Source organism: Lactuca virosa, chromosome 1 (genome assembly GCF_052849685.1).
Source record: "Lactuca virosa cultivar CGN04683 chromosome 1, Lactuca_virosa_CGN04683_v6, whole genome shotgun sequence".
NCBI lineage: Eukaryota > Viridiplantae > Streptophyta > Magnoliopsida > Asterales > Asteraceae > Lactuca > Lactuca virosa.
The window spans coordinates 98,545,000-98,567,831 of NC_136426.1; the positions used below are offsets into that span (position 1 = coordinate 98,545,000).

Here is a 22,832-nt window from a genome sequence, read left to right on the forward strand (position 1 = left end):
TTAATATCATTCAATATATTATAACATGAACATAGTATTAAATGAGAATTTTCAACACATGTAGAGTGATGTTTTTATTATATATGCTCCAACATAAACATATGACATAAACATATGACTGATGTGAGATTAAGTATTTGATATTGCTTTCCTGAGAGCACAAACTTGGTTAAATTAGTAGGAACCGGACTTTTAACATTAACAAAATAAATAGGAAAAGTAATAAAGAATGAACATTAGATAGAATATCACAGTGATATTTAAGGTAAAATAGACTAATCAATGATAATTTTTTTATAGGAGGTTAAATTAGATAATCGGAGAAGGAAAAGTATAATTTCAACCAAGTAATTACTAATAAGTAGGAATACTTTGATCATATTTTAGGTATTGTAAATTTTATTATAACTATATAACTTCTATTATTTATATCTATTAACATCTAATGGAGACAAATACAGGATCGGAGACTAGATGTATCCTCATCCCAATTTTTTTATTTGGGGATTCCCAATCTCGATCCCCATCCTCATCCCTGGTCAATTTGAGAATTCTCTAGTCAAATTAGGTCAAGTTGCGGGTTTCTTATCGGGTCTGGTTTTTTAGAACTTATCATTTTCACACAATTTTCCAAAAGTATTAACTTTCTAGCCAACAAGTCCAAAACATTTTTAATTTTAGTCCTCAAGTTTGACCAACTTGTCAAATCAAGTCTATCCATATTTATTTTCGATTTTTAAATCCAAATTGACCACTTTCTTTAAATATTTGATATAAACCTTTTATTAATTCATTTACTTATCATTTATTATAAGTTTATTATTTTATTAGTTATTAGTTATTTTATTTTAAAAAATATATATTTTCCCTATAAAGAGAAAAAAACTCTAAGCCCTTATTGAGGATGTTACATCTTATGTTATATAATTATGAACTTTGTTAAATTTATTAAAAATAATAATTAGAATAATTTGGGTTCAATTTTGCATAACTAATTGAAAAAACTAATAAATAATTAACAGGGGGAAATGAACAAAGGAAGATGAGTTATTTGTTTGCTTCCCAAAACAAAGTGGAAACTCCCCTGGGTAGTTGGTGGGTCAGAGATGAACATATAAAAAGGGGTTACATGTTTGCTTCTTAAAAAAAATTGAAAAAGCTATGAGGACCATGAAAATAAAGAAAATTTCAAAAATTTTATGAGGATGAAGAAAACTTACTTGAGCTCTCAATGCAATAAACTTGAATGTAAAACGGAAGTGATACGAGGATCAAGGAAATAAAGAAAGTTTCAAAATGCTATGAGGATGAAGGAAACTTATGATATGGTTTAATGTAAAAAAGAAGAGAATACGAGAAGACGAAAACACCCATGTACACCACGATTACAATGCTATATATGGTTTATAGTTTAGTGGTTACCGAAAGTAGGAAATGGCAGAGAAAGTGTGTAACATCCCAAAATTCAAAGCCAAAAATTTCATTTTTAAGTAGGTTATTACATAAAACCCAAGTGTTAATAATCCAAAATATAACATTATGAAACCATATCAGAGTATAATCCCAAGGATCTCGTGTGCGGAAAACATAGTGTGATGCGCTGCGACCAAGCCGACTCCTTTCCTTTGAAACAAAGTACCTGAAACCAAAACTGTAAACCGTAAGCACGAAGCTTAGTGAGTTCCCCCATCATACCACATACCACATAATACCATCAGTATCTTTCAACCGGTAACTGCCATCGGTATCTTTCAACCGGTATCTGCCATCGGTATCTTTCAACCGGTAGCCGGGGACTATTTCACCCCTACCACTATCACATAATAATGTATCCTGATCATATTGATCGCATACTAACATTATAAACATACTGATCACATACTAACATCATAACATACTGATAACATACTAACATCATAACATACTGATCACATACTAACATCGTATCATACTGATCACATACTAACATCGTATCATACTGATCATATACTAACATCGTATCATAAATAGACAGATAAACATTGCATGGGTTCTGTATACCCCTTCGGTATCTTCCAACCGGTAACTGCCATCGGTATCTTTCAACCGGTATCCGCCATCGGTATCTTTCAACCGGTAATTGCCATCGGTATCTTTCAACCGATATCCATCATCGGTATCTTTCAACCGGTAACTGCCATCGGTATCTTTCAACCGGTATCCGTCATCGGTATCTTTCAACCGGTAACCAGGGACTATTTCACCCCTACCACTATCATACAATAACAGGATATAACCATACAGTCAGGCATATATGGGGTACTGACCTACCCTCTGGTCCTAACGACCGAGTCAGGGAAAAACTATTCCCTGCTACTACCATGAACACACATAGCATATCACATAAGCATATCACATAAGCATATCTCACAAGCATATCACATAAGCATACCAATATAATTATCACAAAGACAATTATCTACCAACTACCCCTGTTGGTGGGCCGACATTGTGGCCTTAGACCCACCCCTACTGGAAGGTAACTCACCTCGAACTGCTGAAGTCCCGAAGACTCAATCCCACACTGCTGAAGTCCCGCAGACTCAACCCCAGCTGCTGGCTGACAGATTCCCGAACTGTCAACACCAAAATAACACTCAATTAATAATTGGGTCCCACTACATAACCATGAGTACATACTTTGGATAATTACTACATTACCCCAAGCTTGGCTTTATGCAAGCCCAAGGCCCAAGCCATAGGCCCAAAAGTCAACTATGAGTCAAAGCCCATCATATGGCCCAATTTTCCAAATTGGGCCCATACCCCCATATGGTCTTATTCTAAGGCCCAACCAAAAGTCCAGTCCAACATTCAACATTCTAATGGCCCAATATCACATAATCACAAAGGCCCAAACTATGGCCCATCTATGGCCTAATTTTCCAAATTGGGCCCAACTCCTCAGATGAGCCTTACCTTAAAGCCCATTAATTATCCAATCATCAAGGCCCAATAAAAGGCCCAACAATAAACCCAAGTGAAATTAGGGTTTCACATAAAATGACGATTAGGGTTAAGTGTTTCTCACTTAACCCATTAAGGACTTAATCCATTAAGTCCATCACTCTTCTAAATAAATCATATGGTATGATTGGGCTTAACACACAATTCCATTCCAGTGGCCCAAATGTGGGTCCCGATAGGTCCAAGCCCATAAATCCAATATTAGGGTTTTCTAAACCCTAATTAGGGTTTCCAATCCCCATCTTAGCCCAATAGGCCCAATAGCTAGGTCCTTAAGCCCATTCGGGTTTTAGTCCCTTATCCAAACATCCAAACCAAATCACAACATCAACGAGGCACACCGCCACCCGACACGGCGGCCAGTGGCGGCAGGAGGCGACAGCCACCACCCTACGGTGGTGGTTTTGAGATTTCATTTCATTATTCCGACACTATTACAGTTACAATGCAAAATCTCAAAATAACACACACTCACACTAATACTAACACACACACACAACCACCTAATGGTGGCCGGCAGTGGCGCATGGCGGTAGCCCACCTCACGGTGGTAGCGGTGGCCCTCTCGGTTTTATGACTAGACAAACATGCTAACAAAGGAAATACAGCCACACGCACACACACTCTGGTTACAAAAAGGATCCATCCACCCACCTAGCGGCGGTTGGCGGCGACAGAAGTACAAACCGACGTCAGCAGCGGCGGCCAACGTGGCTGGCGGCCACGGTGTTTCTTTCCTCGATCTCCGGCCAAAGGACTCTCCTACAGCCCTCACCATATTGCAACGCGCGCCTACAACACCCAACCCGAACCCAGCTCCACGAGGTCACAAACCCAACCACCATTTCATGGTGGCAGGCGGCGAACGGGATGCATCAATCTCCTAAACGACAACGGTGGCGAACCTTGATCTTCAACGGAACAGCAGTCGCATCGTCATCGGACTATGATGACGGCGGCAGGTCGTGGCAGAGGGTGGCGACGGCGATGGCGAGCCACGACGACAGCATCTGCGGCAGGAGAAGGAGGCGCCTTCTCGCGTCTCCAGCTTCAAGAACAACTGCGCAAGGCAACAGCAACCTCGGTGGCTCGTCTGGTCTCGGTGGTTGCTTGCTAATCGGAGATGGGACGGTAGCGGCACCGATGTTGAAGTAAATGGGTGGTTCGACGGCTGGAAGAGGGAGGCATAAGGGTGGCGGCTGTAAGAGTGTTTAGGGTTAGGGTTTAGTGAGGGCAATGCAACAGTTAAATACCGTGTCTCATCAAACTTCCCTCCATAATGGCAGGAATGGCCCCTCTCCATAACATTTCCTTTCAAAATGAATCCGATAATTACCATTTAAACCCTTAGCATTAAAATCCTTTACAACTTAGGTACAAAATTTACCAAACAGCCCCCAATACCTTAATTATGACATGTTCAGCCCCTTTCACCTCATTTCCTTTAAATTAAATCCAAATAATTACCACGGAGCCCCTGTCTTCATAAATATTTATAAAATGAGTCCCTAACTCAAACTTTTAACCCCGACTTCCAAAAATGTGGCAATTAACTCCTCGAACCTAACACCCTGCATATATAATTATTTATTTTAGGCTACCATTCGTTCATTAATTTATTTATTTATCTTAATAAATAAACGGGTGTTACAACTCTCCCCCACTTAAATTAGATTTCGTCCTCGAAATCATTTATTACCATTCCTTACTCGCCCAACCCCTCTAGTATCATGGTCACCATTCTGGGCACACCCTAGCCCTACCGGGGTAACTGTGACCAAATCTTCGCAAAGCCCTAATATCCTCATATGAACGAATTCCTCGTAACAGGATCACATCTATTTCGTCTGAATCTACTATCTCGAGGTGGTCTGATTTCCTGACAGACCACTCATACTGAATCATTATCGACGAGTCCAGTCTGTTTATCCCTCAACTGTCTACTTAACTTCTGATAGTTCAAGGTTCCCACTATAAAACAGGTTCACAGACCTTATTATCCCTGCAGATCACTCATTCTTGGTCAAGGCTCAGCTAATCCCGCTGGGAGTGACTTGTCAGTTCCCAGTCAACCAGCTATTCCGTCCGTACTTGCATCCTGAAACCCAAATGCTAAGACTGCCCAAACACTGAAACTGCCCGAACACTGAACTTCCTGAAGCAGTATGTTGCCACATGACTACTTTCCAAAATCTAACGAGACCTGCCTGGTCTCAATTTGTTCACCAACCATCTGAAATACCAGGTTTCGGCCCGCCAGTGGAGCCAAGGGACTCCCACTTAGTCGCCTCACACGACTTTCGAACGAAATCCTTCTCTGGAACCAGTTGCCACTAGTTATCATGTCATTGAGGCTCTAACAACTTTCTGATCTAACCGATCGGGTCCATGCGTCGAATCCTGTCATCATCAAATCCAAGGCTAACAGTGATTGCCACCTAACCGATGGTAGCCTTAATCACAAGCAATCTCATACAGTCCATTGCTTTCCTGATCCCATAACTGTAGTGACGCCCCTACAGTCTCATTACTGGCTTAACCAGATCTAATCCATTTGAGTAAATCCGAAATCCAATCTGTGGATTTCCATATCCTCACTGCTGCACCCGAACTGGTGGGTACTATTGCTCCTTCCGCGTCCTAACAACGCACTCAAGCTATCTACCAACCCATCGAATGCTACGGCTACACCCGTAGACTTACAACACTCTATCACTATCAGGATGCTAGTGAATGCTACGGCTACACCCGCAGACTTACAACACTCCCCCAACTAACTGACCACTAGTGAATGCTACGGCTACCCACGTAGTCTTACAACACTTTCCATACTAACTGACCACTAGTGAATGCTGCGGCTACCCCCGTAGTCTTACAACACTTTCCAAACTATCTGACTGCTAGTGGATGCTACGGCTACCCCCGTAGTCTTACAACACTTTCTAACTGGGTCGAACACGCATTCGACCTAACACACAACTGAACTTGAGTCCTAACCGGAACCCTAACCTGGTTCCCGAAACCTGCTATCACGTGACCCCATTGTATCAGTACCGTACCCATGCCCGTGATCAAAGCTTTACAGTAACCCACGAAATCATCTACACCCTCTGGCAGGGTGAGAATCGGTGCCCCGCACAACCACTGTCTGAGAGTCTCGAAGGCTGCCTGCTGATCAGACCCCCAACGAAAGGCCACCGACTTCTTAGTCAGTCGGGTCAAAGGAACCGCAATCTCGGAGAAGCCCCGTATAAATCTCCGGTAATAACCTGCTTGAACCAGGAAACTCTGAATCTCAGATGGAGACCTCGGAATCTCCCACTGCCTCAAGGCCTCTATCTTGGCCGGATCGACCAGAATACTCTTCTGGTTGACAAGGTGCCCAAGAGATTGCACCCCGCGCAACCAAAACTCACATTTGGAGAACTTTATAAAAAGTCTCTCCCCCACTTAGATTCGACTAAGTCTTCACATCACGTGAGAATTGAAGGATTCCCAATCCTCCTCGCTTTCTAATATCCCACTGATGACAACCTGTGCCTGCCAATGCTCGCGTTTAATTACCGATTAAACCTTGAGATCTCCCATCCTCGGAAATCTCGATGAGTACTCTTGAAATCTGATCCAGTCTGACACCTCAATCCATCTAACATGCTGTCGATTGAAGACCTTAATCTTCACTCTAGCTGACGAATCCTCGTTCCCACTCCTGATCTTGCAGTACCACTGAACTCTAACCGAACACAGCCCATGCGAAAACACAATTCTCTTGAACATCCAATGACCAACCACTTATGCATCTAACACCCGTGACTGACACTACCCTTTTCCTGTCACCAGTTCTGTCCTAGCAACGGTAGTGCCTTGAACTCCAAAGTTCATTCATAGACAATTGTCGACCATATCTGAACCATGATAGAACCTCTGAACGCTGACTTCACTGGAGAACAATCACTCCAACCCTGATCGAGTGTCCTCTAAATAATACTCCTGCATAGATCCCAACAAGGATCCGAAATGATAACGGTACGCGCGGAACCCACTCCGCAAGATACGTCCCTCTGTAGGTTCATCAAGGACCTTTCGGCATGCAAGATGGCATATACGGTCCTTGATAACCAAACACTAGCAGAAAACCGACTCGAGATCCGACTTATCCAAACCCGCTCACAATTCCAAAGCGATACGTATTCCCAACATCCATCTAGTAGCAGTAAAAGATGACATACTCGCAACATCTGGATGAATTCCCAATCACCTCCAGCTGACATGATCAATCCTGCCACACCTGTAGCAGCCTAAACCCTTGGAGTGACAAACTCCCTCGTGTACTCTCTCGTACGCATTGCACTGACTCCGACCCTGCTGGCCTTTCACCCGATGATCGGAGGTGACGGGTCTCTTCCCGCGTCCCTCAACTATACGCACCTGGCACAAACCTCTCTTCTCAAAGCGCTCCAAATCGATCTCGCATCTACAACTTCTTGGAAATCATATCCTTTAGGGTCTGACACCCTGTCACGCTCACTATCTCGCTTGCCAATGGCTAAGCTGCAACAACTGGAACATCCTCTGTCCCCAAACTGGGTCACGAACTCTTCCCTGTAGCTTCTTAGATTCTCCAAGACTCTCGCTGATTCGAGTATGGATCCTGTGCTTTCAGTAGTACGGGCCCAATACTACCTTCCACACCTATCCATACTTTCCTCAGCAATCCTCCCAAATCCTATAAGTCACTTCCTCAAACTGTACATCCAAGTCTCACTGAGCCTCACTAATAACCCACTGAATCATGTCCTAGGCTTCCCTAGGTTCCCGAACTCACCCAATCCTCAGCTGCTAAAGGACTTCCCACTAATGTCAACTAGCTACCCCATGAATATAGCCATTCGCGACTTAGCATATTCACTTAGTAGCTAGCTCACATTACTAAGAGTTCCTTAGAGCACAAAGCAAGCAGCATTTAGACAATGGAAAATTTAACCAACATATTCCAATCAAATCAGTTTATCCTCCTATCAGGAATCTATACTAGCATGTAACTCCAAAGGCTCATACAATCAGGCTATCCTATCACTGACTGATCAGTACTACCATGTAATTCAGCAAACACATACAGCAGGCACATAAGGCATCTTCCTAGATCCTTAGCCCTAGGCTAGCATGCAGTTCTCATAATTATATCATATCGTAACATATCATAACATGTATGGGTATCTTGGGGAAAAACTTACTTGAGCTCGGCTGATTGCACGCATCACACACTTTGTTCTTTTCGAAGTTCTGTTCTCTTTTCAAATTCTTTTCAAACTTCTTTATAAAATGATCTTACTTTTGAAAATTTTCATACCAAGTCCTTAGTTTGAGTTCAGACACACCCGAGAGTGTGCCCGAATCTCTCAAACCAAGGCTCTGATACCAACTTGTAACATCCCAAAATTCAAGGCCAAAAATTTCATTTTTAAGTAGGTTATTACATAAAACCCAAGTGTTAATAATCCAAAATATAACATTATGAAACCATATCAAAGTATAATCCCAAGGATCTCGTGTGCGGAAAACATAGTGTGATGCGCTGCGACCAAGCCGGCTCCTTTCCTTTGAAACAAAGTACCTGAAACCAAAACTGTAAACCGTAAGCACGAAGCTTAGTGAGTTCCCCCATCATACCACATACCACATAATACCATCGGTATCTTTCAACCGGTATCTGCCATCGGTATCTTTCAACCGGTAGCCGGGGACTATTTCACCCCTACCACTATCACATAATAATGTATCCTGATCATACTAATCGCATACTAACATTATAAACATACCGATCACATACTAACATCATAACATACTGATAACATACTAACATCATAACATACTGATCACATACTAACATCGTATCATACTGATCACATACTAACATCGTATCATACTGATCACATACTAACATCGTATCATAAATAGACAGATAAACATTGCATGGGTTCTGTATACCCCTTCGGTATCTTCCAACCGGTAACTGCCATCGGTATCTTTCAACCGGTATCCGCCATCGGTATCTTTCAACCGGTAACTGCCATCGGTATCTTTCAACCGGTATCCGTCATCGGTATCTTTCAACCGGTAACTGCCATCGGTATCTTTCAACCGGTATCCGTCATCGGTATCTTTCAACCGGTAACCAGGGACTATTTCACCCCTACCACTATCATACAATAACAGGATATAACCATACAGTCAGGCATATCTGGGGTACTGACCTACCCTCTGGTCCTAACGACCGAGTCAAGGAAAAACTATTCCCTGCTACTACCATGAACACACATAGCATATCACATAAGCATATCACATAAGCATATCTCACAAGCATATCACATAAGCATACCAAGATAATTATCACAAAGACAATTATCTACCAACTACCCCTGTTGGTGGGCCGACATTGTGGCCTTAGACCCACCCCTACTGGAGGGTAACTCACCTCGCACTGCTGAAGTCCCGAAGACTCAATCCCACACTGCTGAAGTCCTGCAGACTCAACCCCAGCTGCTGGCTGACAGATTCCCGAACTGTCAACACCAAAATAACACTCAATTAATAATTGGGTCCCACTACATAACCATGAGTACATACTTTGGATAATTACTACATTACCCCAAGCTTGGCTTTATGCAAGCCCAAGGCCCAAGCCATAGGCCCAAAAGTCAACTATGAGTCAAAGCCCATCATATGGCCCAATTTTCCAAATTGGGCCCATACCCTCATATGGTCTTATTCTAAGGCCCAACCAAAAGTCCAGTCCAACATTCAACATTCTAATGGCCCAATATCACATAATCACAAAGGCCCAAACTATGACCCATCTATGGCCTAATTTTCCAAATTGGGCCCAACTCCTCAGATGGGCCTTACCTCAAAGCCCATTAATTATCCAATCATCAAGGCCCAATAAAAGGCCCAACAATAAACCCAAGTGAAATTAGGGTTTCACATAAAATGACGATTAGGGTTAAGTGTTTCTCACTTAACCCATTAAGGACTTAATCCATTAAGTCCATCACTCTTCTAAATAAATCATATGGTGTGATTAGGCTTAACACACAATTCCATTCCAGTGGCCCAAATGTGGGTCCCGATAGGTCCAAGCCCATAAATCCAATATTAGGGTTTTCTAAACCCTAATTAGGGTTTCCAATCCCCATCTTAGCCCAATAGGCCCAATAGCTAGGTCCTTAAGCCCATTAGGGTTTTAGTCCCTTATCCAAACATCCAAACCAAATCACAACATCAACGAGGCACACCGCCACCCGACACGGCGGCCGGTGGCGGCAGCCACCACTCTACGGTGGTGGTTTTGAGATTTCATTTCATTATTCCGATACTATTACAGTTACAATGCAAAATCTCAAAATAACACACACTCACACTAATACTAACACACACACACAACCACCTAATGGTGGCCGGCGGTGGCGCATGGCGGTAGCCACCACCTCACGGTGGTGGCGGTGGCCCTCTCGGTTTTATGACTAGACAAACATGCTAACAAAGGAAATACAGCCACACGCACACACACTCTGGTTACAAAAAGGATCCAGCCACCCACCTAGCGGCGGTTGGCGGCGGCAGAAGTACAAACCGACGTCAGCAGCGGCGAACACCGTGGCTGGCGGCCACGGTGTTTCTTTCCTCGATCTCCGGCCAAAGGACTCTCCTACAACCCTCACCATATTGCAATGCGCGCCTACAACACCCAACCCGAACCCAGCTCCACGAGGTCACAAACCCAGCCACCATTTCACGGTGGCACGCGGCAAACGGGATGCATCAATCTCCTAAACGACAACGGTGGCGAACCTTGATCTTCAACGGAACAGCAGTCGCATCGTCATCGGACTGTGATGGCGGCGGCAGGTCGTGGCAGAGGGTGGCGACGGCGATGGCGAGCCACGACGACAGCATCCGCGGCAGGAGAAGGAGGCGCCTTCTCGCGTCTCCAGCTTCAAGAACAACTGCGCAAGGCAACAGCAACCTCGGTGGCTCGTCTGGTCTCGGTGGTTGCTTGCTAATCGGAGATGGGACGGTAGCGGCGCCGGTGGTGGAAGTAAATGGGTGGTTCGACGGCTGGAAGAGGGAGGCATAAGGGTGGCGGCTGTAAGAGTGTTTAGGGTTAGGGTTTAGTGAGGGCAATGCAACAGTTAAATACCGTGTCTCATCAAACTTCCCTCCATAATGGCAGGAATGGCCTCTCTCCATAACATTTCCTTTCAAAATGAATCCGATAATTACCATTTAAACCCTTAGCATTAAAATCCTTTACAACTTAGGTACAAAATTTACCAAACAGCCCCCAATACCTTAATTATGACATATTCAGCTCCTTTCACCTCATTTCCTTTAAATTAAATCCAAATAATTACCACGGAGCCCCTGTCTTCATAAATATTTATAAAATGAGTCCCTAACTCACACTTTTAACCCCGACTTCCAAAAATGTGGCAATTAACTCCTCGAACCTAACACCCTGCATATATAATTATTTATTTTAGGCTACCATTCGTTCATTAATTTATTTATTTATCTCAATAAATAAACGGGTGTTACAAAGTGGTTACTTCGTGGGATGTGGGGGAGGGAGAGTTTACCAAAAGTGAGTGATGGGGGAGGTGTAGTTACCAATCGTTGGAGGTAAGAGAGGGATGGTTATCTATCGTGGGATTGAGGGAAGACGAAGAACACAGGTCTGATAAGGGTATAGTGGAAGTTAAAACCGCAAAGGGAAGTTACAATAACCATAAATATCGAAGGTAGGAGGTGAGAGGAGATGATGGTTATCGATCACTGGAAATGGGGGGAATGGCGGTTACTGATCATGGGAGGTGGAGAAAATGGTAGTTATCCATCATAGGAGATGGGGGAGTGGGTGGTTAGTGACCATGGGAAGTGGAGAAAGTGGTAGTTACCTATCATGGGTGGGGGGTGGGGGGTTAGCTTTGATGTGTTAAGTAGGGTTGTGCATGGGTCGGTTTGGGTCGGTTTTGGACCCAAACCCAACCCAACCCTTAAATGGTCAGTTTCTGGTTTTCAGAACCCAATATGATCGGTTTCTTGTCGGTTTGGTTTCTCGGGTTTTGAGGTCGGTTTGGGCGGTTTTTTGGTTTCTTGGGTTCAACCCATACACTCACGGGTTCTGGGTTTAAACCCATGGATTTTAGGTTTTAACCCATTTTCCAGAAATGAAGCAAGAAGTTAAATACTTCAAAAAACACCAAATTGAAGTTAAATACTTCAAAAAACATGAGTCTTACAACCAAATAGTCTATTACAAGTTACAACCAAAGCATGAAATAGTCTATTATAACCAAAACACAATCAAGTATGAGTCGGTTTCTCGGGTTGGATGTGTCGGTTTCTTGGGGCGGTTTGTCAGTTTTAAGTATGAGTCGGTTTCTCGGGTTGGATGAGTCGGTTTCTTGGTAAAAACTGAAACCAAACCCGATTTTTCGGTTTTTAAAAAATTCAAACCCTAATCGTCGATTTTGCTTCGGTTTCGGTTTTTCCGGTTTTGGTTTCGTCGGTTTGATGGTTTGGGTTTGCTCACCCTAGTCTTAAGGATCATTGTTCCTTTTAAAAGTTCAAGGATATAATATTGCATATTTCATATTTGCATTTATTGAAAAAAACACAAAATGTTGTTGCAACCCAAAAATAAAAACTTTACACCTGACAGCGACAAAGACTGGCAAATGTACGTGAAAATGGAGAACCCTCGAGGCCACAACGAATTTCTTCGACAGTGACAGGCTCTCTCCATTGTCCGTAAAGCTGAAAATGACCCTTTCATCTCCTTAATCAAATGAATCAATGAAATAGTTTGTTCTAAAAGGTAAAAAAAAAATCCTAAAAACACCTCCAGGCATTTTGATTTTTCAGGTGAGCAAGGAAGCTGCTGTTAAAATGGACTTGAAAATGGGGACTGATCTGAACTTAATGCTTCATCTTTTTAGCAAGAAAGCAAACAACACACTGATACATGCATTTCGTCTTCTCTGATATTTTTTTCATTTTTATTTTGCATATGCTCTGTTTTCAAGGGTTTTGTGTTTTTTGATCACCCTGCCATTTTGCATATTAGGGCTTAAAAGGAGCATATTCTTTTATTAATCACTGTAACTTTACACATACGTGTGTATTTTTTGCACGTATGTGTTAATTTAAGGCTTATGTACACATACCTGTGTACATATCTTCTCTATGTATACACCAAAAACCCTAATTTTAACACTTTATTTCATATCTGTTTAGGGTTTTTGATGTTTCTTGGTTTACCCCTTTTTGTGGAAATTATTATGCATGTTTTCACATTCATGTATCTTGTTATATATATGAGTTGTATATATGTATGTATCTTCATCTGTATATGTTTTGTAGGTTGAAGAAGACCCAACAGAGCAAATCGAAGAGGGTTCCCTGGAAAATTACTCAAATGAACGAAGACAAATCTTTTTCGAATCTTTCAATGTCAGAGAAAAGAAAGAGGCTTATGGCGATGGTGGATACGAGGAAAAATTCAAAGAGGAAAAAGCTTGAAATGCCTTACATGCTTGAAAAGGGGGAAAAGACAAATAGCAAGAAACCCATCAATGGAGGTACTAAAATGATGAAATCAAACTCAAGCACATTTAAAAAAAAGCTCCAAAATAGCAGGCGGAAAGTGAAGAAGAAGAAGGTATCTCAAGTAGGTGATCATAATCATGTTGCTGCATCTGATGCTTCAAATGAGCGCAAGTTTAATTCATCTGAAATCGAAGAATATTGGGTCCCAGTTCATCTTTCTCATACGCAAATGGAACAATATTGTTCCTTGTTAAATTCCAACTTTGAGTCACTTTCATCATCTTTAAGGGACAATTCTTCACTCAATGACATTCTCACACAAACCCAAAAGGTTTGAATTTCTATTGTGTTATTTGGTAAAACTGATTTTAATTTAATTTAATTTTTTATTTTTGTTGCAGTGCTGTGATCACCCGTATCTTGTGGACCCCACTTTACGTGAATCGTTGAAAAAAAATCTTCTCGTTGACCAATTGGATGCTGAAATCAGTGTGAGTGGGAAACTACAGCTTCTTGACAAGCTTTTGTTAAAGATCAAAGAATGTGGTTTGAGAGTAATTGTTCTATTTCAGGTAACCTAACTTTGTAATTTTTGTATACTTAAAGCTTTAAATAAGGATTATAATGTTAAAAATAAGTAAATAACATTTTTTTTTGGTAACATATTACAGTCAGTGGTTAGTTCCAAAACTATATCAATTGGAGACATTTTGGATGATCTTGTTGATAAAAGATTTGGTCAAGATTCTTACATACGTATCCATGGAAAGATTCTTTACAACCACGAACGCGAAAAGAGAAAACAAGATTTGAAATTGTTCAACAATTTAGAAAATGGAAAATTTGTTTGCTTACTAGATTATCGCACATGTCATTCCACCATTAGGCTTTCATCTATAGATGTGGTGATACTTTTCAACAGTGATTGGAACCCGTCAAGTGACTTAAAAGCCCTTCGAAAGCTTACCCTCGATTCAAACCGATTACGAGTTTTGAGGTTATATTCGTCATTCACCATTGAAGAAAAAGCGCTGATTCTTTCAAAGAAAGGTTCGATTTATGACCACAATTTGGCTGGTATTAATTACAATAATTGCCACCGGTTGTTAGCATGGGGTGCATCTTATTTGTTAAAAAAGCTCTCTGAAGAACCAAAGTCAAAGTCAAAGTCAAAATCAGAAAACACTTGTTTCATGGATGATTTGGTTGATGAGTTGTCATCTCTATTGAACAAGAATGGGGATATTGAATGTTTAAAAGGCTCGATGATATCAAAAGCACAGATTCACAAAGGAGTTTATTCTAAAAATATGTTATTGTTGGGTGAAAGTGAAGCACACACGAAGGAAAGTTGTTCATACTTGATTGAAAATGGATCACTTTTGTTTTGGACGAATTTGTTAAAAGAAACTCCATGGGAGAATTCATGTAGCAGGTTATCTCGAAGGGCACAAAAGTCATTTCGACATGAACCTGAAAACGAAAGTGATATGGAAAATTTTCAGATCAATACAACAATTACTCCCCCTTCTGTGAGAACAAGGGTGAGAAGTAAAAGAAGAGTGTGTACTCAAGTCGAGCAAAGTACAAGTTCTGCTGCAGAATGTACAAACAATCAACCTCAACAACCACAAAATCCGCCTGTAATACCACCGGTTTCTGATCAATCTTGTAATGATGTCCCTTTAGAAACGGAATTAGAAAACATCAAGAAAGAGCGAGAAAAAATCAAGAAATTACATGAAGAAAAGGTAATAAAGAATTATTATATATATTAGTATTACTTTTTGTATTATTTGATGATAACGATTATCTTGTTGATTTTGTAGAAATCGATGCTAATTTCTGAATGTGAAAAGGAGATTATAGAGGTACGGAAGAAGTACGATGGATTAATTGATGAATCTGAGATGTGTTTAACGAAGAAGATGAATGTTCTTGAACAATATTATGATCTTGTGTATGCGAATAAAGTTTTGGCTGACACTTTGACACGTACATGTGATGATACTTTTGATGAAGAGAAATCTGATAAAGGTATGCAAGTTGAAATCTTTCTGCCATTTTTATTCATCACATCTTTCAAGGTCATTGTTTGTATTTCTTTTTTTATTGCAGAAATTGGTGTGATGAGAGTTCTTGAAATCCCTGCATCGACACTTGTACAATCAGTGAACCGATGTAAAAGTACAACCAGCATTCCAACTTTACGTGCTCCAGCCCCTCATTTAAGGTCAAGTTCTTCATTGTTTCCATCATTGCCCACTTTGTCAACTCCCCAAACACAAACAGAATTGAACAATGTGGATTATCAAGTAAACACTGAAAAGCTTCCCGTGTTTCAATCTTCAAACTTATGGCCTGAGTTGCTTGTGGAATTTGACACTTTTTATGATATGGGTTTTCCAAGTTTGCCATTTTTGGATTCAAATTAGGGGAGTTCTTGATCTTGTATGTGTTGAAGTTCTAGTTTAAAAGGGGTTCATGGTGACATTTTTGGAGGTAAGGTTTGTGTTCATATGAAGTAGTTGGAAGCGTATAGACACGTAGTATGTGTAAAGAAATTTAGGATAGAAACACATCATGTCAACATCAGTATTTGTTGATCTAGCATGGTGAAAAAAATCACCAAGTGATTGATATTGTTTCAAAAATGGTTTTGTAGGTCTTAGATTGAATGTTATATTTATATATATTGTTCAAGTAGTTACCTATAAAGGTTCAAATTTAAAAAGAAAAATAAATTTTGTTTGCGTACTTGAATCTCAAACTTAATCGTTAAATACACAAGTAACCAAAAAAATGGATTAGGGATTTAAGTCGGCTGAGAACTAGTAATATACTTCACTCTCGCTGCTTATATTCCAATGTACATTATCTTTTACTCATAATAGCAACCTAAGTATGTGTTATACCCATGTTTGTGGATAATTACAAAGTAGTCTTATGGTTAAATGAACAAAAGGCTAAATGCAAAAAATAACAATGTATGAGAATATATATTTGTATAGGGTTAGTTTCATCTTAGAGAATCTCTAATGATTAACCCATGCTAAGACTCAAAAAAATCACCAACTCATCATTCTTATAACTTTAAGCTATAATAAAATAACATCTCCAATGATCGACCTTTTTTTATAATTTTTTTTAAAATTAACTAATATATCATAATCTATCTAAAATATTCTATAACCCCCCTCAATTAAATAGTCGTTTTTTAAACACACATTATATCCAAAATGTCACAAACATAAAAACATATAAATACAATTATGCCGGGTCTTTATTATATATACATAAAATATGAAAAAAAAATATTACGTTATAGTTATAAAAATAAAAAATGTTTTAAAAACATTATATAGTCGATATAAAATTTATATTTCGTAAATAAATTTATATTATAAATAATATAATGAATTATTTAGTAAAGAAATAACAAATATTTAAAACTAAAATATATTTAAGGGATAAAATGAAATACTACTAACGGATGACGACTTAGATGTAGTAAGTGTAAAAGTATATTGATCACTCAATATATTTAGAGCAGTCAATAAAAAAACCAAATAAGCTATCTTATCCAATGATATTGACCACTTAATTAAAATAAATAAATAATAATAAGCTAAAAAAGCTCCTATTAAAGATGATTTAAGACAAAATATGTCGGGAGTGAAAAGTTGTTGTCAGTGATCCAGCATCATCGAGTGATGATGATATTTGTTGTGAACCGTTCAAAACCATCTTATAATGGTTCTAAATTGATATCATGGTACTTTCCCGTTTTGGATGTTTTCACTAGTATATATCCGATTAACATGAAGAAATACAACCTTTATCAAGTCCAAACGATTGTCGAACATCAGATCTGCTCGTCTCTGCTGGTCTACACAACTTCTCGACACATAATATAATCCCAAAGTACTTCATTTGTACAACTAATACCATATAGAATGTCTTAAACAAGGAATAATTTAAAAATATAATGTTGTAATGATATAAAATAAAAGGATAATGTTATAATAAAAAAATAAGAAGTACATTGCTATTTGTTGAATACATATTTTGGTTTTAAACCCTTGGAAGTTGGAAGGCACATAAATTAGGCAAAAACCGTAAAACCCTCACATACGCACGCACAGAAATGGCGACTGCAGCGGGCGCAGCTCGATCTGTTTTCCGATCAACTTCTCTCCGTAACGCAGCGGCTAGGGCAGCATCCCAACCCAAAGCTGCACCTTCTGCCTTTGGCATACCTAGTCGGAATTCTCTATCTCAACGCATTTTCCGGTAATTAGTTATACGCATTCCCTCTCATATACGCTCCTCCGCTCCCATGGATATGCTACTTTTCAAGTCCAAATTGATTTGAGTTTTGAAACTTTTGGTAAAAACAAACTTGCGAAGTGAATTGAATTTCTGTTCGCTTTTCAGTTAAATCGATATTCACTTTGTGTATACAAAGTACTAGATCCAGGTGTATAGGAGATTGAAAAGACTATCTGTATACATACATAATTATTTCATCCGTTCACGTATGTAACTGGAAACTGTTGTTGGCGATCTATTGCAGTTGTCCAGTAGAAATGAGTGCTTGTTTGGAGTCAATGCAACCTTTCCACACTGCTACTGCTTCGGCCTTGATGACATCCATGCTTACCCTTTCTCAAAACGGCTATGGTTGGCTACCCGAAGGTGATAATTCAGTTTCCATTTATCCGCTTCTTTACATTGTTTAGCCTACAAATTCACTCATATCCATTTTGTGCAAGTCCTCACTCATTAAATGTGTAAAAGTCGATTGGTGTTAGTATGTGTTTCTGTAAGAGGTGCTGAGTGATGGGATATGTTGTTGTGGGTTATGCAAATTTCATGCTATTTTCGACTTCCTTTTCCAAGATTGGATGGGTAGTTTTAGGGTTCATCGATCCAAAAGCTCCTCCTCTAAAGTCTTCTCCTAATCATTTGGATATTTTTTTTTTCTTATTGATTAGGTATCTAACGAAGCGTCATAGGTCCCTCAATGTTCTTACCTCATGAGTTTTAGGTAAGTTTATGGAAATGGATAGGCCTTATTGAACCCTAGAAGCAACATTCTTATATTCATTTTCTTACCAAAACTTCCCAATACCTTTTTCCATACCCTATTTTTGCACCCATCACAAAATCTTTGTGTCTTGATAAATACAAGTTCATTTTCTTTAATAAAGTGGTGTACATGCTTCATTTGTAGGCGTTGAGAAGACGAGATGAAGATGGAGAGAAGCAAAGATGGAATGAGTTGGACTTGTCTTTTTTTCTTTTTGAATAGGGAACATTTAGGTCCATTAGAGTTATATTTCTTGAACCAATAATGAAATATAAACTTTTGAAATGAGTTTACTAGTTTGATATTGTGTTGGGTTTTATGACATGGCTCACATTGATTTTGTAGTTTTCAAATTCAAGTATATCATTATATGCGTTAAATATATGCATGAATGAATGTAGTTGTTTATACACAATTTGGTTTAGAGGGTGTGAAAAACAGACACTAATTTACTGTGTGTTGATCAGCTTGCAACAATGATGCATGATGGTTCATCGAAGTTGAGAAAAGTATGGAAACGAAGAAAGAAAGTTGGAATTGGATGGATAAAGTTGGTATTTAGGTTCTGAAAGATGTGAACAATTTCAGGTTGTTAGAGATTGCTATTTGATCTTGCAATATATACAGACAGACTTACACTGTTTTTATGCAAGTTGGACTTCTTCTTTTTATTCTTTTTATTATGACTTTGGTAACTATTTATTATACTTGTGTTAAAAACAGTTAGCGTGGTTAAATTGCGGAATTACTAAAGGAAGATCCAAAAAAATCCAATTCTAATATGACATTGTTTTTAAAGTAAAGAAAGAAATGAATTAAAAAAGCAAACATGATGGATCCATCAAGTGAAGTGAAAGTGATGATGAGACTTATTGATAAGTTACAAGTAATAATACCAAGGAATAAAATCATGCCAGCTAGTACAGCTTTCTCTTTTGAGTTTTGAGCAGTATGTTGTATCTTCATCGCTCAAATAAAATCTTCACAAAAAAAGAAAAAGAAAAAGAAAATCTTGTTCTGGGTGGGTCTAATTCATTCCCTCCTTACAAGTTACAACTCCAAATGTTTACATATATAAATGCAAAATTGGTGTTATTGTAAGAAAAAAATCAAAGATGATCAATGATGGCTTTAGTGAAGTCAGTGGTTGTTGAAGATCCCCCAAGATCACCAGTCCTGTACTTCCCTTCCGCAATTGTTTTCAAGACAGCCTCCTGAATCTGATCAGCTTTTTCATTAAGATCCAAATGGTGAAGCATCGACACAGCACTCAGTAACAATGCAGTTGGGTTTGCCAAATTCTATATAAATTATATAACCATAAGTCAATAATATTATTAAGTCAAAGTCAAACACAAAGTCAACCAATACCAACCTTTCCAGCAATATCAGGAGCTGATCCATGAACAGCCTCAGCAAGAGCAATACCACCCTCTCCAATGTTCAAACTTGGTGTTAACCCTAATCCTCCAATTAGCCCAGCACAAAGATCACTTATGATGTCACCATAAAGATTTGGCATCACTAAAACATCAAACAGTGTTGGATTCTTCACTAGCTGTCATCATTTATAAACAATTAATTTATCAAAAAAAAAAAAACAAAAGATTACAACTTTCAGGACTAAAAGGATAAATTGGACAGATTTTATTTCTCAAATATGACATTAACACTATAATATAAATATTTTAAAATAAAGAGATAAGAGGTTATATTCATACCATCATACAACAATTGTCAATGACAACTTCCTCGTATTTAATCTCAGGGTATTTCTCAGCAACTTCACGACAACACTACAAGTGATACAAAAAAAAAAAAAAAAAAAAATCAGTATAATCCCCTGTAAAAATAATTTTAAGTTTTTTTTTATATAATTTATTGGAAAATACCTTCAAAAACAGACCATCAGACATCTGCATGATGTTAGCTTTGTGTACAGCAGATACTCTCTCCCTTCCATGGGCTTTAGCATAATAAAAAGCATATTCAGCCACCCTTAAACTTGCTTGACGTGTGATGATTTTAAGACTTTCAACAACTCCTCTCACCACCTATAATAATCATAAGATTTTGTAAATAAAATGGCAATGATCTACTTTTGAAGTCAATTTATTACAATGATGAAATGAATCAAATCATATGCTTACTTGATGTTCAAGACCACTGTATTCTCCTTCTGTGTTTTCACGAATAGTGACAAGATTTACATCATCATAACGAGTCTTGTAACCAGGTAGACTGTAGCATGGTCTAACATTGGCATATAAGTTGAGTTCTTTTCTTAGGGTGAGGTTTAAGGAACGATGACCTTTACCAATTGGTGTAGCCATTGGGCCTTTTAACCCCACTTTGTTTTGTCTTACTGATTCTAGACTTTCCCATGTAACAAAACTTTGAGTTCTTGGATCAACTTCTGTCCCCACAAAATGTTCTTCCCATTCAATTGGGACATCTGCAGCTGTGAATACCTGCAAATTGTGGAAAGGAAAAACTTAACATCACTATAGAGTTAACATTCTTTGTTGTTGAATCGAATTTGTAGCCATTTCACCCCATGAATTTAACAGGTTCATAAGTCTCACCTGGTGTAAACATACAAAATATGGTTTTCTTTTTCGTAGTTTGAAGCAAACTAGATATTGGCGTAAAGTTCCATTGTTAGTTCAGTAATTAACTGCTTCGTTAGCCAACAAAGTTTAAGGTCTCTATCAACGGAAGTACAAATTAGCTACAACTATATCAATTGGTGCAAAAGGAATCTAACAGTTATTAACTTTTGTGGAATCCACAAAGAAAACAACGTAAAAGTGTAAAACATTGAAACGCTTAAACCCTAAGCATAATATAACTATAGAGAAAGACAAATGACACGATGGAATCATAAACAGAAAAAAGTCAAAACATCACAATACTTCTACAAGTATAAGCAATAATCGGAGCATGAAATAGAACTGTTTGGACCTGTTTCACGGATTCGGCGATCTCGGGACCGATACCATCGCCGGGGAAGAGAGTGGCGCGGATCAGATTGGAGCTGGAAGAATAGTTCCGATCGATCGATGAGAAAAGTCCTAAACTAGGGCTTCTCGACATCGTGAAGACTTCATTGGTTGTGCGGCTGCGAAGGAGGCGTTTCGCAATTTGAAAAGCCATCGTTAACAACTCGCTGACTGAAAACAAGATCGGAGGTGACAAACTCAAATTACAGAGATTTTGAGGAATTGAGATGAAAAGAAAAGAAGGAATATAATTGCATTATTGGGGGAAGAAGGGTCTAATATGCTGCAATCGGGTCCACTGTTAAAATATTGTAATTGGGTGTTTAGATATTTGTTTTCAAAATTCCAGTTTTAGGAAACTACATCTGTCTAAAAGGTAACTGCGATTTCTTTAAGATCCAATCATTTAATTTCAGTTTTATTCATTTGCCAACAAAGATTTATTTACAGGATATGAACAAGGTTGATTGGTGCTTTACATATTTCATTATTATTTAATAAGTTTATGAAATTATGAGGAAAATCAAATATTTTTTTTCATATTGACATATTAGATTTTGTCACTAAACCATTAGAAGACATACATTTTGGTTTTTGAATGGATATGAAAATAACATGTATTTGTGGATCTAATATGAGTTTTCTTTTTACGGATTTGAGGAGTTGTGTTTCAATGTTGGATAGACAACTTTAAAATTGACTAATGCAAAATGGCAAAAAACTATAAAATGTGTATGACAATTCAACATGTGTTTATACAATTTGTATTTAATGGTTTTGGTTATCTAGTATCAGAGGCTATAGATATTCTTAATAGAATTCAACATGTCATATATATTAATGTGATGACTATAAGACTTAAGATCTATGGGTGTAGTTTTTAAAAAAATTACTTTTGCAACCTATAAAAAAATTAGCAACATAACTTGTTGTTTATTTTTCTTTCATCTCTATGTAATTATGTTCATTAAAAAATATTATCTTCTTAGGATGATTTAATTTCTATTTTGATGTTTGTGCGGAAATAATTAATCCCATTAGGCCCAATTTTTTGTTGGAGGCAAGATGTTAAGTTTGGGTGTCTTGGTCCCTTAAAGGTGAGTAGATTAACCAAAAAACCG

At 38.7% G+C, this 22,832-nt stretch overlaps 3 protein-coding genes across 6 annotated transcripts; 2 read left to right on the forward strand and 1 right to left on the reverse strand.

Annotated features, from left to right (window-relative positions):
- Positions 1-12,759: 12,759 nt before the first annotated feature.
- Positions 12,760-16,370, forward strand: LOC145152660 (uncharacterized). 2 transcript variants are annotated; one of them, XM_079075422.1, is made up of 6 exons: positions 12,760-12,886; positions 13,432-13,948; positions 14,019-14,189; positions 14,289-15,368; positions 15,447-15,654; positions 15,736-16,370. In XM_079075422.1, exons 2-6 carry the CDS (start codon positions 13,487-13,489, stop codon positions 16,050-16,052), a joined length of 2,238 nt encoding a protein of 745 aa, XP_078931548.1. In that variant the 5' UTR covers positions 12,760-12,886; positions 13,432-13,486; the 3' UTR covers positions 16,053-16,370. The 2 variants fall into 2 exon arrangements, with proteins under 2 accessions (XP_078931548.1, XP_078931549.1); XM_079075423.1 differs by having other exon boundaries at positions 12,873-12,933.
- A 1,343-nt stretch (positions 16,371-17,713) lies between these two features.
- Positions 17,714-19,380, forward strand: LOC145152702 (protein NUCLEAR FUSION DEFECTIVE 6, mitochondrial-like). 3 transcript variants are annotated; one of them, XM_079075427.1, is made up of 4 exons: positions 17,714-17,910; positions 18,194-18,315; positions 18,615-18,667; positions 18,854-19,062. In XM_079075427.1, exons 1-3 carry the CDS (start codon positions 17,765-17,767, stop codon positions 18,620-18,622), a joined length of 276 nt encoding a protein of 91 aa, XP_078931553.1. In that variant the 5' UTR covers positions 17,714-17,764; the 3' UTR covers positions 18,623-18,667; positions 18,854-19,062. The 3 variants fall into 3 exon arrangements, with proteins under 3 accessions (XP_078931553.1, XP_078931551.1, XP_078931552.1); XM_079075425.1 differs by lacking the exons at positions 18,615-18,667; positions 18,854-19,062 and adding an exon at positions 19,177-19,380; XM_079075426.1 differs by lacking the exon at positions 18,615-18,667.
- A 175-nt stretch (positions 19,381-19,555) lies between these two features.
- On the reverse strand, positions 19,556-21,983 carry LOC145152686 (isocitrate dehydrogenase [NAD] catalytic subunit 5, mitochondrial-like). Its single transcript, XM_079075424.1, has 6 exons — positions 21,674-21,983; positions 20,860-21,180; positions 20,602-20,763; positions 20,431-20,505; positions 20,085-20,267; positions 19,556-20,010 (listed from the first exon to the last, which is right to left on the reverse strand). The coding sequence occupies exons 1-6, from the start codon at positions 21,863-21,865 to the stop codon at positions 19,819-19,821; spliced, it is 1,125 nt and encodes a 374-aa protein (XP_078931550.1). The 5' UTR covers positions 21,866-21,983; the 3' UTR covers positions 19,556-19,818.
- Positions 21,984-22,832: the final 849 nt, after the last annotated feature.